This window comes from Thermobia domestica, chromosome 3, assembly GCF_964235325.1.
Source record: "Thermobia domestica chromosome 3, izTheDome1.hap1.1, whole genome shotgun sequence".
NCBI lineage: Eukaryota > Metazoa > Arthropoda > Insecta > Zygentoma > Lepismatidae > Thermobia > Thermobia domestica.
In genome coordinates, this window is record NC_137456.1 from 20337943 (window position 1) to 20353389 (window position 15447).

Sequence of the window (15447 nt, forward strand, 5' to 3'; positions counted from 1 at the left end):
TTGTGTATGACATAACAGGTATATATAAATTATATTGTACAGAAAGTTAGCAGAATGCGCTTCCGGGAATCGAACCAGGACTCTACCACGTGAAAAGCCGTACGACAAACATTTTGCTTAGCAGATGTTGTTACTTATATGTAGCTATGAATTGTGTAAGACATAACAGTTATATATAAATTATATTGTACAGAAAGTTAGCAGAATGCGCTCCGGGAATCGAACCAGGACTCTTCCACGTGAAAAGCCGTACGACAAACATTTTGCTTAGCAGATGTTGTTACTTATATGTAGCTATGAATTGTGTAAGACATAACAGGTATATATAAATTATATTGTACAGAAAGTTAGCAGAATGCGCCCCCGGGAATCGAACCAAGGCTCTTTCACGTGAAAAGCCGTACGACAAACATTTTGCTTAGCAGATGTTGTTACTTATATGTAGCTATGAATTGTGTAAGACGTATAACTGGTATTTAGAAAGTATATGGTAAGAATTATTATTATTAATATTGTAAACTGTTGTGTTTTGTTGTCATAAACGCTAGTGTAACAATGAGGTTATATGGCGACAGAACGTTTAACGTTACCGTAGATTGAACTTAAGGGTTTTTCATGTTGAAAGCTAAGGCAAAAGAGACCCGAGATTGTTTGAACATATTACCCAGGATGAAATGTAGTAGTGAAGTTAAAAGCGAAACTTTAAACTTATATTTTGTAATTGGAAATCGTAATACAGCAAATAATTAAATTTTAATTCTTTTATTGTTTTTAGGTGGTGAAGGAAATAAAAATCTTAATAGAAACACTGGAGAACAAACATTATTTTCCTGAATTGTTTGTTGTTGAAATATAGCGGAGTTTTTTTAGTGAAAAGGAGTTATAGATTGGTCTTAAAATATGGATTTACTGAAACCGTTGGATCTTAGTTGTATGAAATATCGAAAATATTGGATAATGTGTGATATGAATATTGAATACTGAAATATCGACATAAAAGTTGTTATAAGTTTTTACATCCAACGAATATACTGGCTAGACTAAATGAGACGGTCATGATGAGTAATGAATGAAATGGTGGAATGAAGAAAGTGGGAAGAAGCAGGAGAACCACGACAAAAACCCACGCACATAGTGTTTGTGCACTAAAAAGCTAACTTGAAACAAGCTGGGATCGAACCAAGGACCCCATGCACCAGAGGTGAACACTGTATTGCGTACCCACCATAGCTTTTTCTATGTATTATATTTGGATGAATAAAAGTACGCATGTATAAGTTGGTGGAACGAGAATGTAGGTGGAAACAGGAGAACTTCACACACAATGTTTAAACTAGAAAATACACTTTGATTGAGGGAAAGCATTTTGTTTTAGAAGTGACTTTTTATTATCAGCGCTATTTAATGTTTATGAACGAGGAAAGAAACTGTAGCAGTTATTGGAGAATTATACTTTTGAAACTCTTTATACAAAATTATGTGTTTATATAACTTCATACATACTAGTAAAGAAGATATATGATGTACATTAAGGACGATTTTGACATTATTTAAACAGTGTAGGTAACGACTCTTAAGGCAATACAAGAGACGGACAATTATTTGACAGCGCAGATTGTGATAGTAATGGTGTGCTTGGTTTGTTAGGATTAGTCATATGCAGATGGAAACAATTGCTTTAAATAAGAGATAGCACTTTGAACGTATAGTTTGGTTAAAAGTGCTTTACTTTAGAACTCATAACATTAAGTACAAGGTAACCAACACCATTGGCGATAACTATTAGCAGGACTGTGAGCGATGTGAATTAGCGTGTTGGAGAGACAGATACATTTTGCGTACATAATAATAATGAGTATGAATATTTGACTTTGGCACCTAGAAGATTATGCAACCGACAAGTTATAAATGTTTTGAGGATTGCATATAATATTTACAGACAGTTTGATACGATTTTGTATTTTATTTGAAGTGTGATGAATGTTTGTTGAACTAAAAAAGGGTATTTTATTTATAGGTCTTGTTTGTAAGTTAGAAAAACAAGAAAATATTCTTGTAATGGTGTTACGACCGCCAGAAACGAAATAATAGCTAACATGTTGTTTTTACAATTGAAATAGATTTCTGTCAATTTAAACTTTAATAAAAACTAGTCTGAATTTCGACAATTTTAAACTTTGTTGTAATTGTTACAATTGCATAAGAAAATAGTATTTTAATGTTTTAGTTGTCTGCTTATACAGCGCAGATATATTTGTGAGTGAATACATGACATACAGTTATAACATATCAGAAGTGATGTACTTCCGAAATTAGATCTTCCTAAACCTTAAAGAGATTATATTGTGCAGTTTTCACTTATTGAGTTAAATTTGGTAATTTAAGACGAACTGTGGTTTTGCTTTTTACCCACTGCAGTTGTATTGGATTGAAATACTGAACTTACTATATCTGGATTTTTAGTTAATGTTTTACTGTTTTACTGGTTCTGTATGGTTGCGAAACATGGTCACTTACTCTGAGGGAATAACATAGACTGAAAGTATTTGAGAACAGGATCCTGAGAAGAATATTCGGACCCAAGAGGAACGGGAATGAGGAATTGCGGGAACTTTATAACGAGGAACTACATAGTTTATACGGTTTACCCAACATTGTTAGAGTCGTCAAGTCTAGGAGGCTTAGGGGGCAGGTCATGTAGCTAGAATGGAAGAAAGTAGAAACGCTTTCAAAGTCTTGACTGGAAGACTCATAGGAAAACGACCATTAGGAAGACGTAGGCGCAGATGGGAGGATAATATTAAGATGGATCTCGCAGAGATAGGAATACAAAGTAGAAACTGGATGCAATTAGCTAAGGATAGAAATCAGTGGAGAGCTTTTGTGAACGCGGCACTGAACCTGCGGGTTCCATAGGCGATAGAGTTAGTTAGTTTACTGGTTTTATGAATGATTTGGGAGGGCTGTTGTTTAAATTGGAATTTGAACCATTACTAATGCTTGTAACGAGAAACTATATATATCTATTGGGAAGTGTGGACTTTCTTTTACGCAGATGAGAAGTAGCCTGTGTGTAAGACAGCAATACGAAAACGAATATTTGCACAACGAATTGAATTACTATTGCTTACAACAAGATTTATTTTAACTGTACCTGGGACTTTTGATTGATAAGTAAATTAGTAAATTATATTTTAAGCGGTGTTGAGATTTATTTTGTATTAGGTTATCGACTACTGTTTGGATTATTTTTAATTTATGTTTTATATAACAATAAGGTTATAAAGAACAATATAACAGTAATATGGGTTTTTGAACCACAATAGGGATAACTTTAATGCAGTTGCTGTGTACATGAACTGTTATGGAACATTAATCACTTAGTATATAGCATTTTTATATTATTGTAACTGCAAGAGAACTGTATTATAAGACTACCTAACACATGTAAATAATAGTTAGAGCTAAAATACTGAGTTACTGGCAACTGAATTGTCAGTGAGAGTAATGTATTTTTAAAGAAATAAACTGATATTAGAAAAAATAATCTTAGTTGTTTGTATGCTATATGAAGAAACTAGTGTTTAAGAAACATTGCATTAAAAGAAAAAATAATTGTTTTCGAAGAATATGGTAGGAAACTGAAAATATTTAATACTTTGTTTTAGATTTTAGAGACATTACCAACGTAAGTAAATGATGAACTATTGTCGATTGAACGGGAATCACTGAGGTTGATACCTTGTGTTTAGTTTATGATATGAAGACTTTAACATTCTTGTTTACAGTTACTTTTAAATGAAAACAACATATAATCTTGTATGCAGAATGGATTGAATTAAGGGCATACTTACGCGAGGGATTCATGGATGCGGACCACATTTAAAACTTTATAACCCAACAAACATTTCAACACTTTCTTAAGAGAATTATGGTTGCAGTAGGAGAGAAATGTGTGATATACTGTAGAAAACTCGATGTTACAGTACCCTTGTACTCTTTATGTCTTATAAAAAGAAGTTAGTGTACTCTTTTGCTGAGGACAATATTGTAAAATTACGTGTCGTTTTATTGCAACTAGAATAATGTTACTTTAATAATGCTTAAACGCAGTCACTGTTAGTGCAGAATCCACCCTCCAACAATTTTCAGGATGTGCAGACCCTTACTTGGTATATGATTTTAAAAAGAATAAACATTGTACGGTAACCTCTTGAAACTTGTAGACCCACAGTGAAGTATAGTCGGATATGGGGGAGGGCACGGTGACTTAGTGGTAGAAGAGATTTTTGATGTTTGTGATTTAAAAACCGACCAAATGAACTTTGTGGTGGACAACATCCTTTTTTTCTGATACTTCCATTTCCTATATTTATTTATTGGCTTAATTAGCTTATTCGATCTTTCTCTCTTGCAATAGAATCATTACAAGGCTATGATCATACCTTATGATTATTATTAAATAATCCTTATTGAAGGTTTAATTTACTTCACGATTTCTTTGGAAACAATAAAAAAAAATTACTTGAGATGGATTGTTTCTCAGGGAGGAAATGTTAGAATCATGAGAACTTGCTTACATGCTGCGTGCCAAACATAATAAGCCCTTGGCGGGCTAAGATCGAACCATGGACCCATCACGCGCCAGAGGTGAACGATTTGAAGGCGATGAAGAATATTTTATAATCCCACAGTAGTATTAATAATTGTTTGAGATTCTTAGTATACTATGTGATACACAGGTTACACGAATTTTATTTTGTTCTTTTTGAACTAATGTTTAAGAGGACCAGAAGGATAGATTTCAAGAACCACCTATGGTTCAAGGATTACAGTTTTAATTTTACAGCTTTATACACATGCATTCAAAATTATATGGTCATTAGATGGTTGTATAAGATTCTTGTTGGACTTGATTTGATTTGAGTTTAACGTCTCTTTTCATCAGCGAAGCTATATGAGACGTGGACCTACTGATTAACGTGGAATCCGAACCACATGAGCTCCCGCCGGGAATCGAACCTGGGTAGACTTTTGTTGGAATAAATGTTTTCGCTGGAACCTTTTTTAAAATTTAATGTAAAACTTTAAACATAATGAAGAAAATAAGAACATACTGAGGTGAAATAAACTTGAAAACTCCCACCGTGCAAAAGAATTAAGGAAAACAGCCTCTGTTTTCAAGCTAAGACTATCTATGGTTGAGATTGACCACCAAATATAATGATTATTTCTCTCAGATGATGAGTTTGTATGCTTATGCCAGTAGCTAAAACTGGAAAAGTGAACCAGGTAGTGTTTGCAAAATGTATCTCCTCACGTCCAACTCTATCAATTCGCTGACGACACAGCATTTCTAACAACGGCTCGTACTATCCAACGTATTAACAGACTAATGCAGCCAGCCATCAACACATTTGTCCACTGGTGTGACTTAATCTCAGAACATGTGCAATTGTGATGGACAAAAATTCCATGGGTAGTGGGGCTGGTGGACAACAACAACTTCACGAAACATCTGTTGGTATTAAAATTAACGATACATGAACTTTCAAAAGACGAAATGTTTCTTTATCTGGACTGTTAATACTTTTTTGAAATTTCATCGGAACAAGCATTCAACTTAAACTATAATAAACGAACGAACTATCTAGTTGCATTATAGGAGGGCGATACAGGTATGGATGAAAAGTTTATGTATTGATTTTTGAATACGAGTTGTGTGCGAGTAATTCAATTTTATTTAACTTTTAATATTAGAGATTATTTTATACGACCATTTAATATTTTATTATTTCTTATACATATTCGCTTTCATCATTTGTTCATTGTAATGTTAGTAGAAAAAATGTTTTATTTAACAACATGAGCACGAAAACCTACAAGAAAAAATATTAGACAACATTCATAATTATCACTGTACGGAATACTTCTTTAAATGGAAACAGTTTGATCCATTGGTAGAGTGCACCCATCTGGCACGAAGACCCCTTAGTTCAATCCCAAGACCGTGACAATTTGTGATGGACAACACCCTGTGCATATTCTCGGGGTTCTCCATTTCCTATCACTTTCTTCATATTCAACATTTTTACAATCATTAACCATTCAACGTTGCCTACTTGTAAAATGTCTCGAGTAGATGAGTATATAAGACTCATGCCAGAACAGAATGTTTTCTCTTTGCTCTCAAGCCAGAAAAAAAGCAGAAACTCATATCTACTTGCCAGAAAAAGTGTTTTCGATTTGCTCTCAAGCCAGAAAAGAAGAAACTCGTATCCACGAAGTGAAATTTCTCGAGTTGCTACTCGCCAAATTTCACAAGTTTTCGTGGATACGAGTTTCTTCTTTTCTGGCTTGAGAGCAAATCGAAAACACTTTTTCTGGCAAGTAGATATGAGTTTCTGCTTTTTTTCTGGCTTGAGAGCAAAGAGAAAACATTCTGTTCTGGCATGAGTCTTATATACTCATCTACTCGAGACATTTTACAAGTAGGCAACGTTGAATGGTTAATGATTGTAAAAATGTTGAATATGAAGAAAGTGATAGGAAATGGAGAACCCCGAGAATATGCACAGGGTGTTGTCCATCACAAATTGTCACGGTCTTGGGATTGAACTAAGGGGTCTTCGTGCCAGATGGGTGCACTCTACCAATGGATCAAACTGTTTCCATTTAAAGAAGTATTCCGTACAGTGATAATTATGAATGTTGTCTAATATTTTTTCTTGTAGGTTTTCGTGCTCATGTTGTTAAATAAAACATTTTTTCTACTAACATTACAATGAACAAATGATGAAAGCGAATATGTATAAGAAATAATAAAATATTAAATGGTCGTATAAAATAATCTCTAATATTAAAAGTTAAATAAAATTGAATTACTCGCACACAACTCGTATTCAAAAATCAATACATAAACTTTTCATCCATACCTGTATCGCCCTCCTATAATGCAACTAGATAGTTCGTTCGTTTATTATAGTTTAAGTTGAATGCTTGTTCCGATGAAATTTCAAAAAAGTATTAACAGTCCAGATAAAGAAACATTTCGTCTTTTGAAAGTTCATGTATCGTTAATTTTAATACCAACAGATGTTTCGTGAAGTTGTTGTTGTCCACCAGCCCCACTACCCATGGAATTTTTGTCCATCACAATTGCACATGTTCTGAGATTAAGTCACACCAGTGGACAAATGTGTTGATGGCTGGCTGCATTAGTCTGTTAATACGTTGGATAGTACGAGCCGTTGTTAGAAATGCTGTGTCGTCAGCGAATTGATAGAGTTGGACGTGAGGAGATACATTTTGCAAACACTACCTGGTTCACTTTTCCAGTTTTAGCTACTGGCATAAGCATACAAACTCATCATCTGAGAGAAATAATCATTATATTTGGTGGTCAATCTCAACCATAGATAGTCTTAGCTTGAAAACAGAGGCTGTTTTCCTTAATTCTTTTGCACGGTGGGAGTTTTCAAGTTTATTTCACCTCAGTATGTTCTTATTTTCTTCATTATGTTTAAAGTTTTACATTAAATTTTAAAAAAGGTTCCAGCGAAAACATTTATTCCAACAAAAGTCTACCCAGGTTCGATTCCCGGCGGGAGCTCATGTGGTTCGGATTCCACGTTAATCAGTAGGTCCACGTCTCATATAGCTTCGCTGATGAAAAGAAACGTTAAACTCAAATCAAATCAAGTCCAACAAGAATCTTATACAACCATCTAATGACCATATAATTTTGAATGCATGTGTATAAAGCTGTAAAATTAAAACTGTAATCCTTGAACCATAGGTGGTTCTTGAAATCTATCCTTCTGGTCCTCTTAAACATTAGTTCAAAAAGAACAAAATAAAATTCGTGTAACCTGTGTATCACATAGTATACTAAGAATCTCAAACAATTATTAATACTACTGTGGGATTATAAAATATTCTTCATCGCCTTCAAATCGTTCACCTCTGGCGCGTGATGGGTCCATGGTTCGATCTTAGCCCGCCAAGGGCTTATTATGTTTGGCACGCAGCATATAAGCAAGTTCTCATGATTCTAACATTTCCTCCCTGAGAAACAATCCATCTCAAGTAATTTTTTTTTATTGTTTCCAAAGAAATCGTGAAGTAAATTAAACCTTCAATAAGGATTATTTAATAATAATCATAAGGTATGATCATAGCCTTGTAATGATTCTATTGCAAGAGAGAAAGATCGAATAAGCTAATTAAGCCAATAAATAAATATAGGAAATGGAAGTATCAGAAAAAAAGGATGTTGTCCACCACAAAGTTCATTTGGTCGGTTTTTAAATCACAAACATCAAAAATCTCTTCTACCACTAAGTCACCGTGCCCTCCCCCATATCCGACTATACTTCACTGTGGGTCTACAAGTTTCAAGAGGTTACCGTACAATGTTTATTCTTTTTAAAATCATATACCAAGTAAGGGTCTGCACATCCTGAAAATTGTTGGAGGGTGGATTCTGCACTAACAGTGACTGCGTTTAAGCATTATTAAAGTAACATTATTCTAGTTGCAATAAAACGACACGTAATTTTACAATATTGTCCTCAGCAAAAGAGTACACTAACTTCTTTTTATAAGACATAAAGAGTACAAGGGTACTGTAACGTCGAGTTTTCTACAGTATATCACACATTTCTCTCCTACTGCAACCATAATTCTCTTAAGAAAGTGTTGAAATGTTTGTTGGGTTATAAAGTTTTAAATGTGGTCCGCATCCATGAATCCCTCGCGTAAGTATGCCCTTAATTCAATCCATTCTGCATACAAGATTATATGTTGTTTTCATTTAAAAGTAACTGTAAACAAGAATGTTAAAGTCTTCATATCATAAACTAAACACAAGGTATCAACCTCAGTGATTCCCGTTCAATCGACAATAGTTCATCATTTACTTACGTTGGTAATGTCTCTAAAATCTAAAACAAAGTATTAAATATTTTCAGTTTCCTACCATATTCTTCGAAAACAATTATTTTTTCTTTTAATGCAATGTTTCTTAAACACTAGTTTCTTCATATAGCATACAAACAACTAAGATTATTTTTTCTAATATCAGTTTATTTCTTTAAAAATACATTACTCTCACTGACAATTCAGTTGCCAGTAACTCAGTATTTTAGCTCTAACTATTATTTACATGTGTTAGGTAGTCTTATAATACAGTTCTCTTGCAGTTACAATAATATAAAAATGCTATATACTAAGTGATTAATGTTCCATAACAGTTCATGTACACAGCAACTGCATTAAAGTTATCCCTATTGTGGTTCAAAAACCCATATTACTGTTATATTGTTCTTTATAACCTTATTGTTATATAAAACATAAATTAAAAATAATCCAAACAGTAGTCGATAACCTAATACAAAATAAATCTCAACACCGCTTAAAATATAATTTACTAATTTACTTATCAATCAAAAGTCCCAGGTACAGTTAAAATAAATCTTGTTGTAAGCAATAGTAATTCAATTCGTTGTGCAAATATTCGTTTTCGTATTGCTGTCTTACACACAGGCTACTTCTCATCTGCGTAAAAGAAAGTCCACACTTCCCAATAGATATATATAGTTTCTCATTACAAGCATTAGTAATGGTTCAAATTCCAATTTAAACAACAGCCCTCCCAAATCATTCATAAAACCAGTAAACTAACTAACTCTATCGCCTATGGAACCCGCAGGTTCAGTGCCGCGTTCACAAAAGCTCTCCACTGATTTCTATCCTTAGCTAATTGCATCCAGTTTCTACTTTGTATTCCTATCTCTGCGAGATCCATCTTAATATTATCCTCCCATCTGCGCCTACGTCTTCCTAATGGTCGTTTTCCTATGAGTCTTCCAGTCAAGACTTTGAAAGCGTTTCTACTTTCTTCCATTCTAGCTACATGACCTGCCCCCTAAGCCTCCTAGACTTGACGACTCTAACAATGTTGGGTAAACCGTATAAACTATGTAGTTCCTCGTTATAAAGTTCCCGCAATTCCTCATTCCCGTTCCTCTTGGGTCCGAATATTCTTCTCAGGATCCTGTTCTCAAATACTTTCAGTCTATGTTATTCCCTCAGAGTAAGTGACCATGTTTCGCAACCATACAGAACCAGTAAAACAGTAAAACATTAACTAAAAATCCAGATATAGTAAGTTCAGTATTTCAATCCAATACAACTGCAGTGGGTAAAAAGCAAAACCACAGTTCGTCTTAAATTACCAAATTTAACTCAATAAGTGAAAACTGCACAATATAATCTCTTTAAGGTTTAGGAAGATCTAATTTCGGAAGTACATCACTTCTGATATGTTATAACTGTATGTCATGTATTCACTCACAAATATATCTGCGCTGTATAAGCAGACAACTAAAACATTAAAATACTATTTTCTTATGCAATTGTAACAATTACAACAAAGTTTAAAATTGTCGAAATTCAGACTAGTTTTTATTAAAGTTTAAATTGACAGAAATCTATTTCAACTGTAAAAACAACATGTTAGCTATTATTTCGTTTCTGGCGGTCGTAACACCATTACAAGAATATTTTCTTGTTTTTCTAACTTACAAACAAGACCTATAAATAAAATACCCTTTTTTAGTTCAACAAACATTCATCACACTTCAAATAAAATACAAAATCGTATCAAACTGTCTGTAAATATTATATGCAATCCTCAAAACATTTATAACTTGTCGGTTGCATAATCTTCTAGGTGCCAAAGTCAAATATTCATACTCATTATTATTATGTACGCAAAATGTATCTGTCTCTCCAACACGCTAATTCACATCGCTCACAGTCCTGCTAATAGTTATCGCCAATGGTGTTGGTTACCTTGTACTTAATGTTATGAGTTCTAAAGTAAAGCACTTTTAACCAAACTATACGTTCAAAGTGCTATCTCTTATTTAAAGCAATTGTTTCCATCTGCATATGACTAATCCTAACAAACCAAGCACACCATTACTATCACAATCTGCGCTGTCAAATAATTGTCCGTCTCTTGTATTGCCTTAAGAGTCGTTACCTACACTGTTTAAATAATGTCAAAATCGTCCTTAATGTACATCATATATCTTCTTTACTAGTATGTATGAAGTTATATAAACACATAATTTTGTATAAAGAGTTTCAAAAGTATAATTCTCCAATAACTGCTACAGTTTCTTTCCTCGTTCATAAACATTAAATAGCGCTGATAATAAAAAGTCACTTCTAAAACAAAATGCTTTCCCTCAATCAAAGTGTATTTTCTAGTTTAAACATTGTGTGTGAAGTTCTCCTGTTTCCACCTACATTCTCGTTCCACCAACTTATACATGCGTACTTTTATTCATCCAAATATAATACATAGAAAAAGCTATGGTGGGTACGCAATACAGTGTTCACCTCTGGTGCATGGGGTCCTTGGTTCGATCCCAGCTTGTTTCAAGTTAGCTTTTTAGTGCACAAACACTATGTGCGTGGGTTTTTGTCGTGGTTCTCCTGCTTCTTCCCACTTTCTTCATTCCACCATTTCATTCATTACTCATCATGACCGTCTCATTTAGTCTAGCCAGTATATTCGTTGGATGTAAAAACTTATAACAACTTTTATGTCGATATTTCAGTATTCAATATTCATATCACACATTATCCAATATTTTCGATATTTCATACAACTAAGATCCAACGGTTTCAGTAAATCCATATTTTAAGACCAATCTATAACTCCTTTTCACTAAAAAAACTCCGCTATATTTCAACAACAAACAATTCAGGAAAATAATGTTTGTTCTCCAGTGTTTCTATTAAGATTTTTATTTCCTTCACCACCTAAAAACAATAAAAGAATTAAAATTTAATTATTTGCTGTATTACGATTTCCAATTACAAAATATAAGTTTAAAGTTTCGCTTTTAACTTCACTACTACATTTCATCCTGGGTAATATGTTCAAACAATCTCGGGTCTCTTTTGCCTTAGCTTTCAACATGAAAAACCCTTAAGTTCAATCTACGGTAACGTTAAACGTTCTGTCGCCATATAACCTCATTGTTACACTAGCGTTTATGACAACAAAACACAACAGTTTACAATATTAATAATAATAATTCTTACCATATACTTTCTAAATACCAGTTATACGTCTTACACAATTCATAGCTACATATAAGTAACAACATCTGCTAAGCAAAATGTTTGTCGTACGGCTTTTCACGTGAAAGAGCCTTGGTTCGATTCCCGGGGGCGCATTCTGCTAACTTTCTGTACAATATAATTTATATATACCTGTTATGTCTTACACAATTCATAGCTACATATAAGTAACAACATCTGCTAAGCAAAATGTTTGTCGTACGGCTTTTCACGTGGAAGAGTCCTGGTTCGATTCCCGGAGCGCATTCTGCTAACTTTCTGTACAATATAATTTATATATAACTGTTATGTCTTACACAATTCATAGCTACATATAAGTAACAACATCTGCTAAGCAAAATGTTTGTCGTACGGCTTTTCACGTGGAAGAGTCCTGGTTCGATTCCCGGAAGCGCATTCTGCTAACTTTCTGTACAATATAATTTATATATACCTGTTATGTCATACACAATTCATAGCTACATATAAGTAACAACATCTGCTAAGCAAAATGTTTGTCGTACGGCTTTTCACGTGGAAGAGTCCTGGTTCGATTCCCGGAGCGCATTCTGCTAACTTTCTGTACAATATAATTTATATATAACTGTTATGTCTTACACAATTCATAGCTACATATAAGTAACAACATCTGCTAAGCAAAATGTTTGTCGTACGGCTTTTCACGTGGTAGAGTCCTGGTTCGATTCCCGGAAGCGCATTCTGCTAACTTTCTGTACAATATAATTTATATATACCTGTTATGTCATACACAATTCATAGCTACATATAAGTAACAAGTTCGCACTGCAAGCATAAAATTTAGCGTACGGTTCTCCACGTGGGAGAATAGTAATTCGAGTCCCGGTGCAATCATTAATGATGATTCCCTACATATTACATTATACTATATCTTAGTCACGTTATAATTCCATAAAAGTACACCGAGTCATATCATTTTCAATGCCGGAAAATCCGCAATCAATTCCCGATTAAAACCAAACAGTTCCGTCCCCCTTATACTCCAGACAATTACAATATGTCCCTTTCCCATATAAAAGTAAACAAGTATAATACAAAAAACATTTCCAGAAGTTTCGAAAGTGTTCTTTCCCCTATTCCAACAATAATAAGCTTGGAAAAAAGATCTAAACGTTTCCAGTACTTTCTTTCACTCATTCCGACCCAGCAGCTGCCGCGTTACATATGCTGCATATTAATGAATTACCTTGTTCTACGTGTGTGATCTGCATATTTTATTTCCGAAAGGTCTTTTCTGTATTCTGCTTATCCAATTAACATTTCTTTGAACCGGAAAAAAGGTGTATCCATTCTTCAAACTGCCATACTATAAAAAGACCGCCCGTAAAAACAATTATTATGTACAACATCTCCACGGAATATATAATTCTAAGCTATTCATCAATGTCAAGTTTGATTTTAACATGCAGAAAAGTAAAGCAGCTTGCTACGTGTTATGAATACATAATTATGACCTTGCTTTACTTGTTTGTAACAAACTACTATAGTAAACTAAGTGGAGTGCTATCTACAGTTGAACTGCAACAAGCAACTCATTACTTGGTAAGGCTTGCTCAACAAGATGAATTTCAGCAAGAAATCAAGTGTTTGAAGGAAGGAAAACCTTTGCCTACGAAAAGTCGTCTTGTGTGCCTCAACCCTTTTCTCGATGACCACAGTATTCTCAGAGTGGGTGGCAGGTTGCAACACGCAAATTTAAATTTCAACTCAAAGCATCCAGTCTTGCTTCCACGTAATCATGTGCTTACAAGACTTATTGTAGAACAAGGAACACCGCAATAATTTACATGCTGGCCCTCAGTTGTTGCTGGCAGTTCTACAGCAGCGTTTCTGGATTATTAGAGGTAGAGATTTAATGCGACATATAATCAAGCAGTGCGTCATCGTCAAGCTGCAGAATCAGCTCATCAACTTATGGGCAATTTGCCCTCTCCACGTGTTAACCCAGGTCGGCCCTTTCAGGTATGTGGAGTGGACTTTGCTGGTCCAGTGACATTGAAAAACATGAAGGGACGCGGTCAGAAAACGTACAAGGGATATATAGCATTATTTGTGTGCTTTTCCGTGAAGGCGATACACTTAGAACTAGTAAGTGACTTAACTACAAGTGCCTTCATAGCAGCTCTAAAGCGCTTTATAGGGAGAAGAGGTAAACCTACACACATATATAGTGATTGTGGCACTACATTCGTAGGTGCAAATCGAGAGCTCAAAAACATGTTAAAGATAGCGCATCGTAGTGAACATCGAGATGAAGTTTCTAACTTTCTTAGTTCGCAAGGCATCTCATGGCATTTCAATCCCCCTAGTGCGCCGCATCATGGAGGTCTGTGGGAAGCAGGGGTCAGATCACTGAAACATCATTTGCGTCGTATTGTGGGTAACGTGATCCTCAACTTTGAAGAACTGTGCACAGTCTTAGCACAAATTGAAGCCTGTTTAAATTCCCGCCCTCTCACAGCAGCATCAAGTGATCCAAGTGATTTGTGTGCATTGACTCCTGGCCATTTCTTAATTGGCGATCCATTGGTTGCCTTTCCTGAAACTGACTTAACTAACGTGAAGTTGTCACCACTTGCTAAGTGGCAACTTGTGCAAAAATTAGTGCAGCATTTTTGGCGAAGGTGGTCCAGTGAATATTTATCTCGACTCCAACAACGGCCAAGGTGGTGGTGTACTCAGACGAACATTAAGATTGGTGATATGGTAATTCTAAAGGACGACAAAACATCGCCATTACACTGGAAGCTGGCAAGAGTGGTAGACATTCATCCAGGTAGTGACAATCTTGTACGTGTGGCAACAGTGAAAACAACACAAGGACTCATGAAAAGACCAATTGTGAAATTGTGCCCACTTCCTTTCAATCAGTCATAATTTTGTTGTTTGATAACTTAATTTTGTTGTATGTGTTGAAATTCAGTGAATTTCAAGGTGGGCGGTATGTTTGGTTTAAAAAAAAAACTTTGTCAATTCAACTAATTGTCATTTGCCTCAATAGATGGTACGGGAGGTGTCTTCCCGCTTTAGGTTGTTGCCCTCATAGTTTTTGTTTTGAAAATGTAGGTCACAATCAGTGTGTGGCGCGCGGCTTTTCTGATCGGTGTAACAGTGTGTGTGTTCGTGTAAATTCAAATAATCTTACCAAAACCAATAGTAAACATTATATTCTATTATAATCAACTTTAGTATACATCTCTCTTGTTGTTTTCGATTCTTTATAATAAATTCTCATCATTTATCTATCAATTATTGTGTGTGCATTAC

General features: G+C 34.6%; 1 protein-coding gene across 1 annotated transcript; it reads left to right on the forward strand.

The window, feature by feature from the left end:
* The first annotated feature begins 14094 nt into the window (after positions 1 to 14094).
* Positions 14095 to 15057, forward strand: LOC145681702 (uncharacterized). The gene has a single exon (XM_081753319.1). It carries the CDS (start codon positions 14095 to 14097, stop codon positions 15055 to 15057), a length of 963 nt encoding a protein of 320 aa, XP_081609445.1.
* The last annotated feature ends 390 nt before the right edge of the window (positions 15058 to 15447 follow it).

Bases quoted from the DNA above. Each gene is read 5' to 3' on its own strand.
- LOC145681702 (XM_081753319.1), top strand. From the start codon at position 14,095: ATGGGCAATTTGCCCTCTCCACGTGTTAACCCAGGTCGGCCCTTTCAG.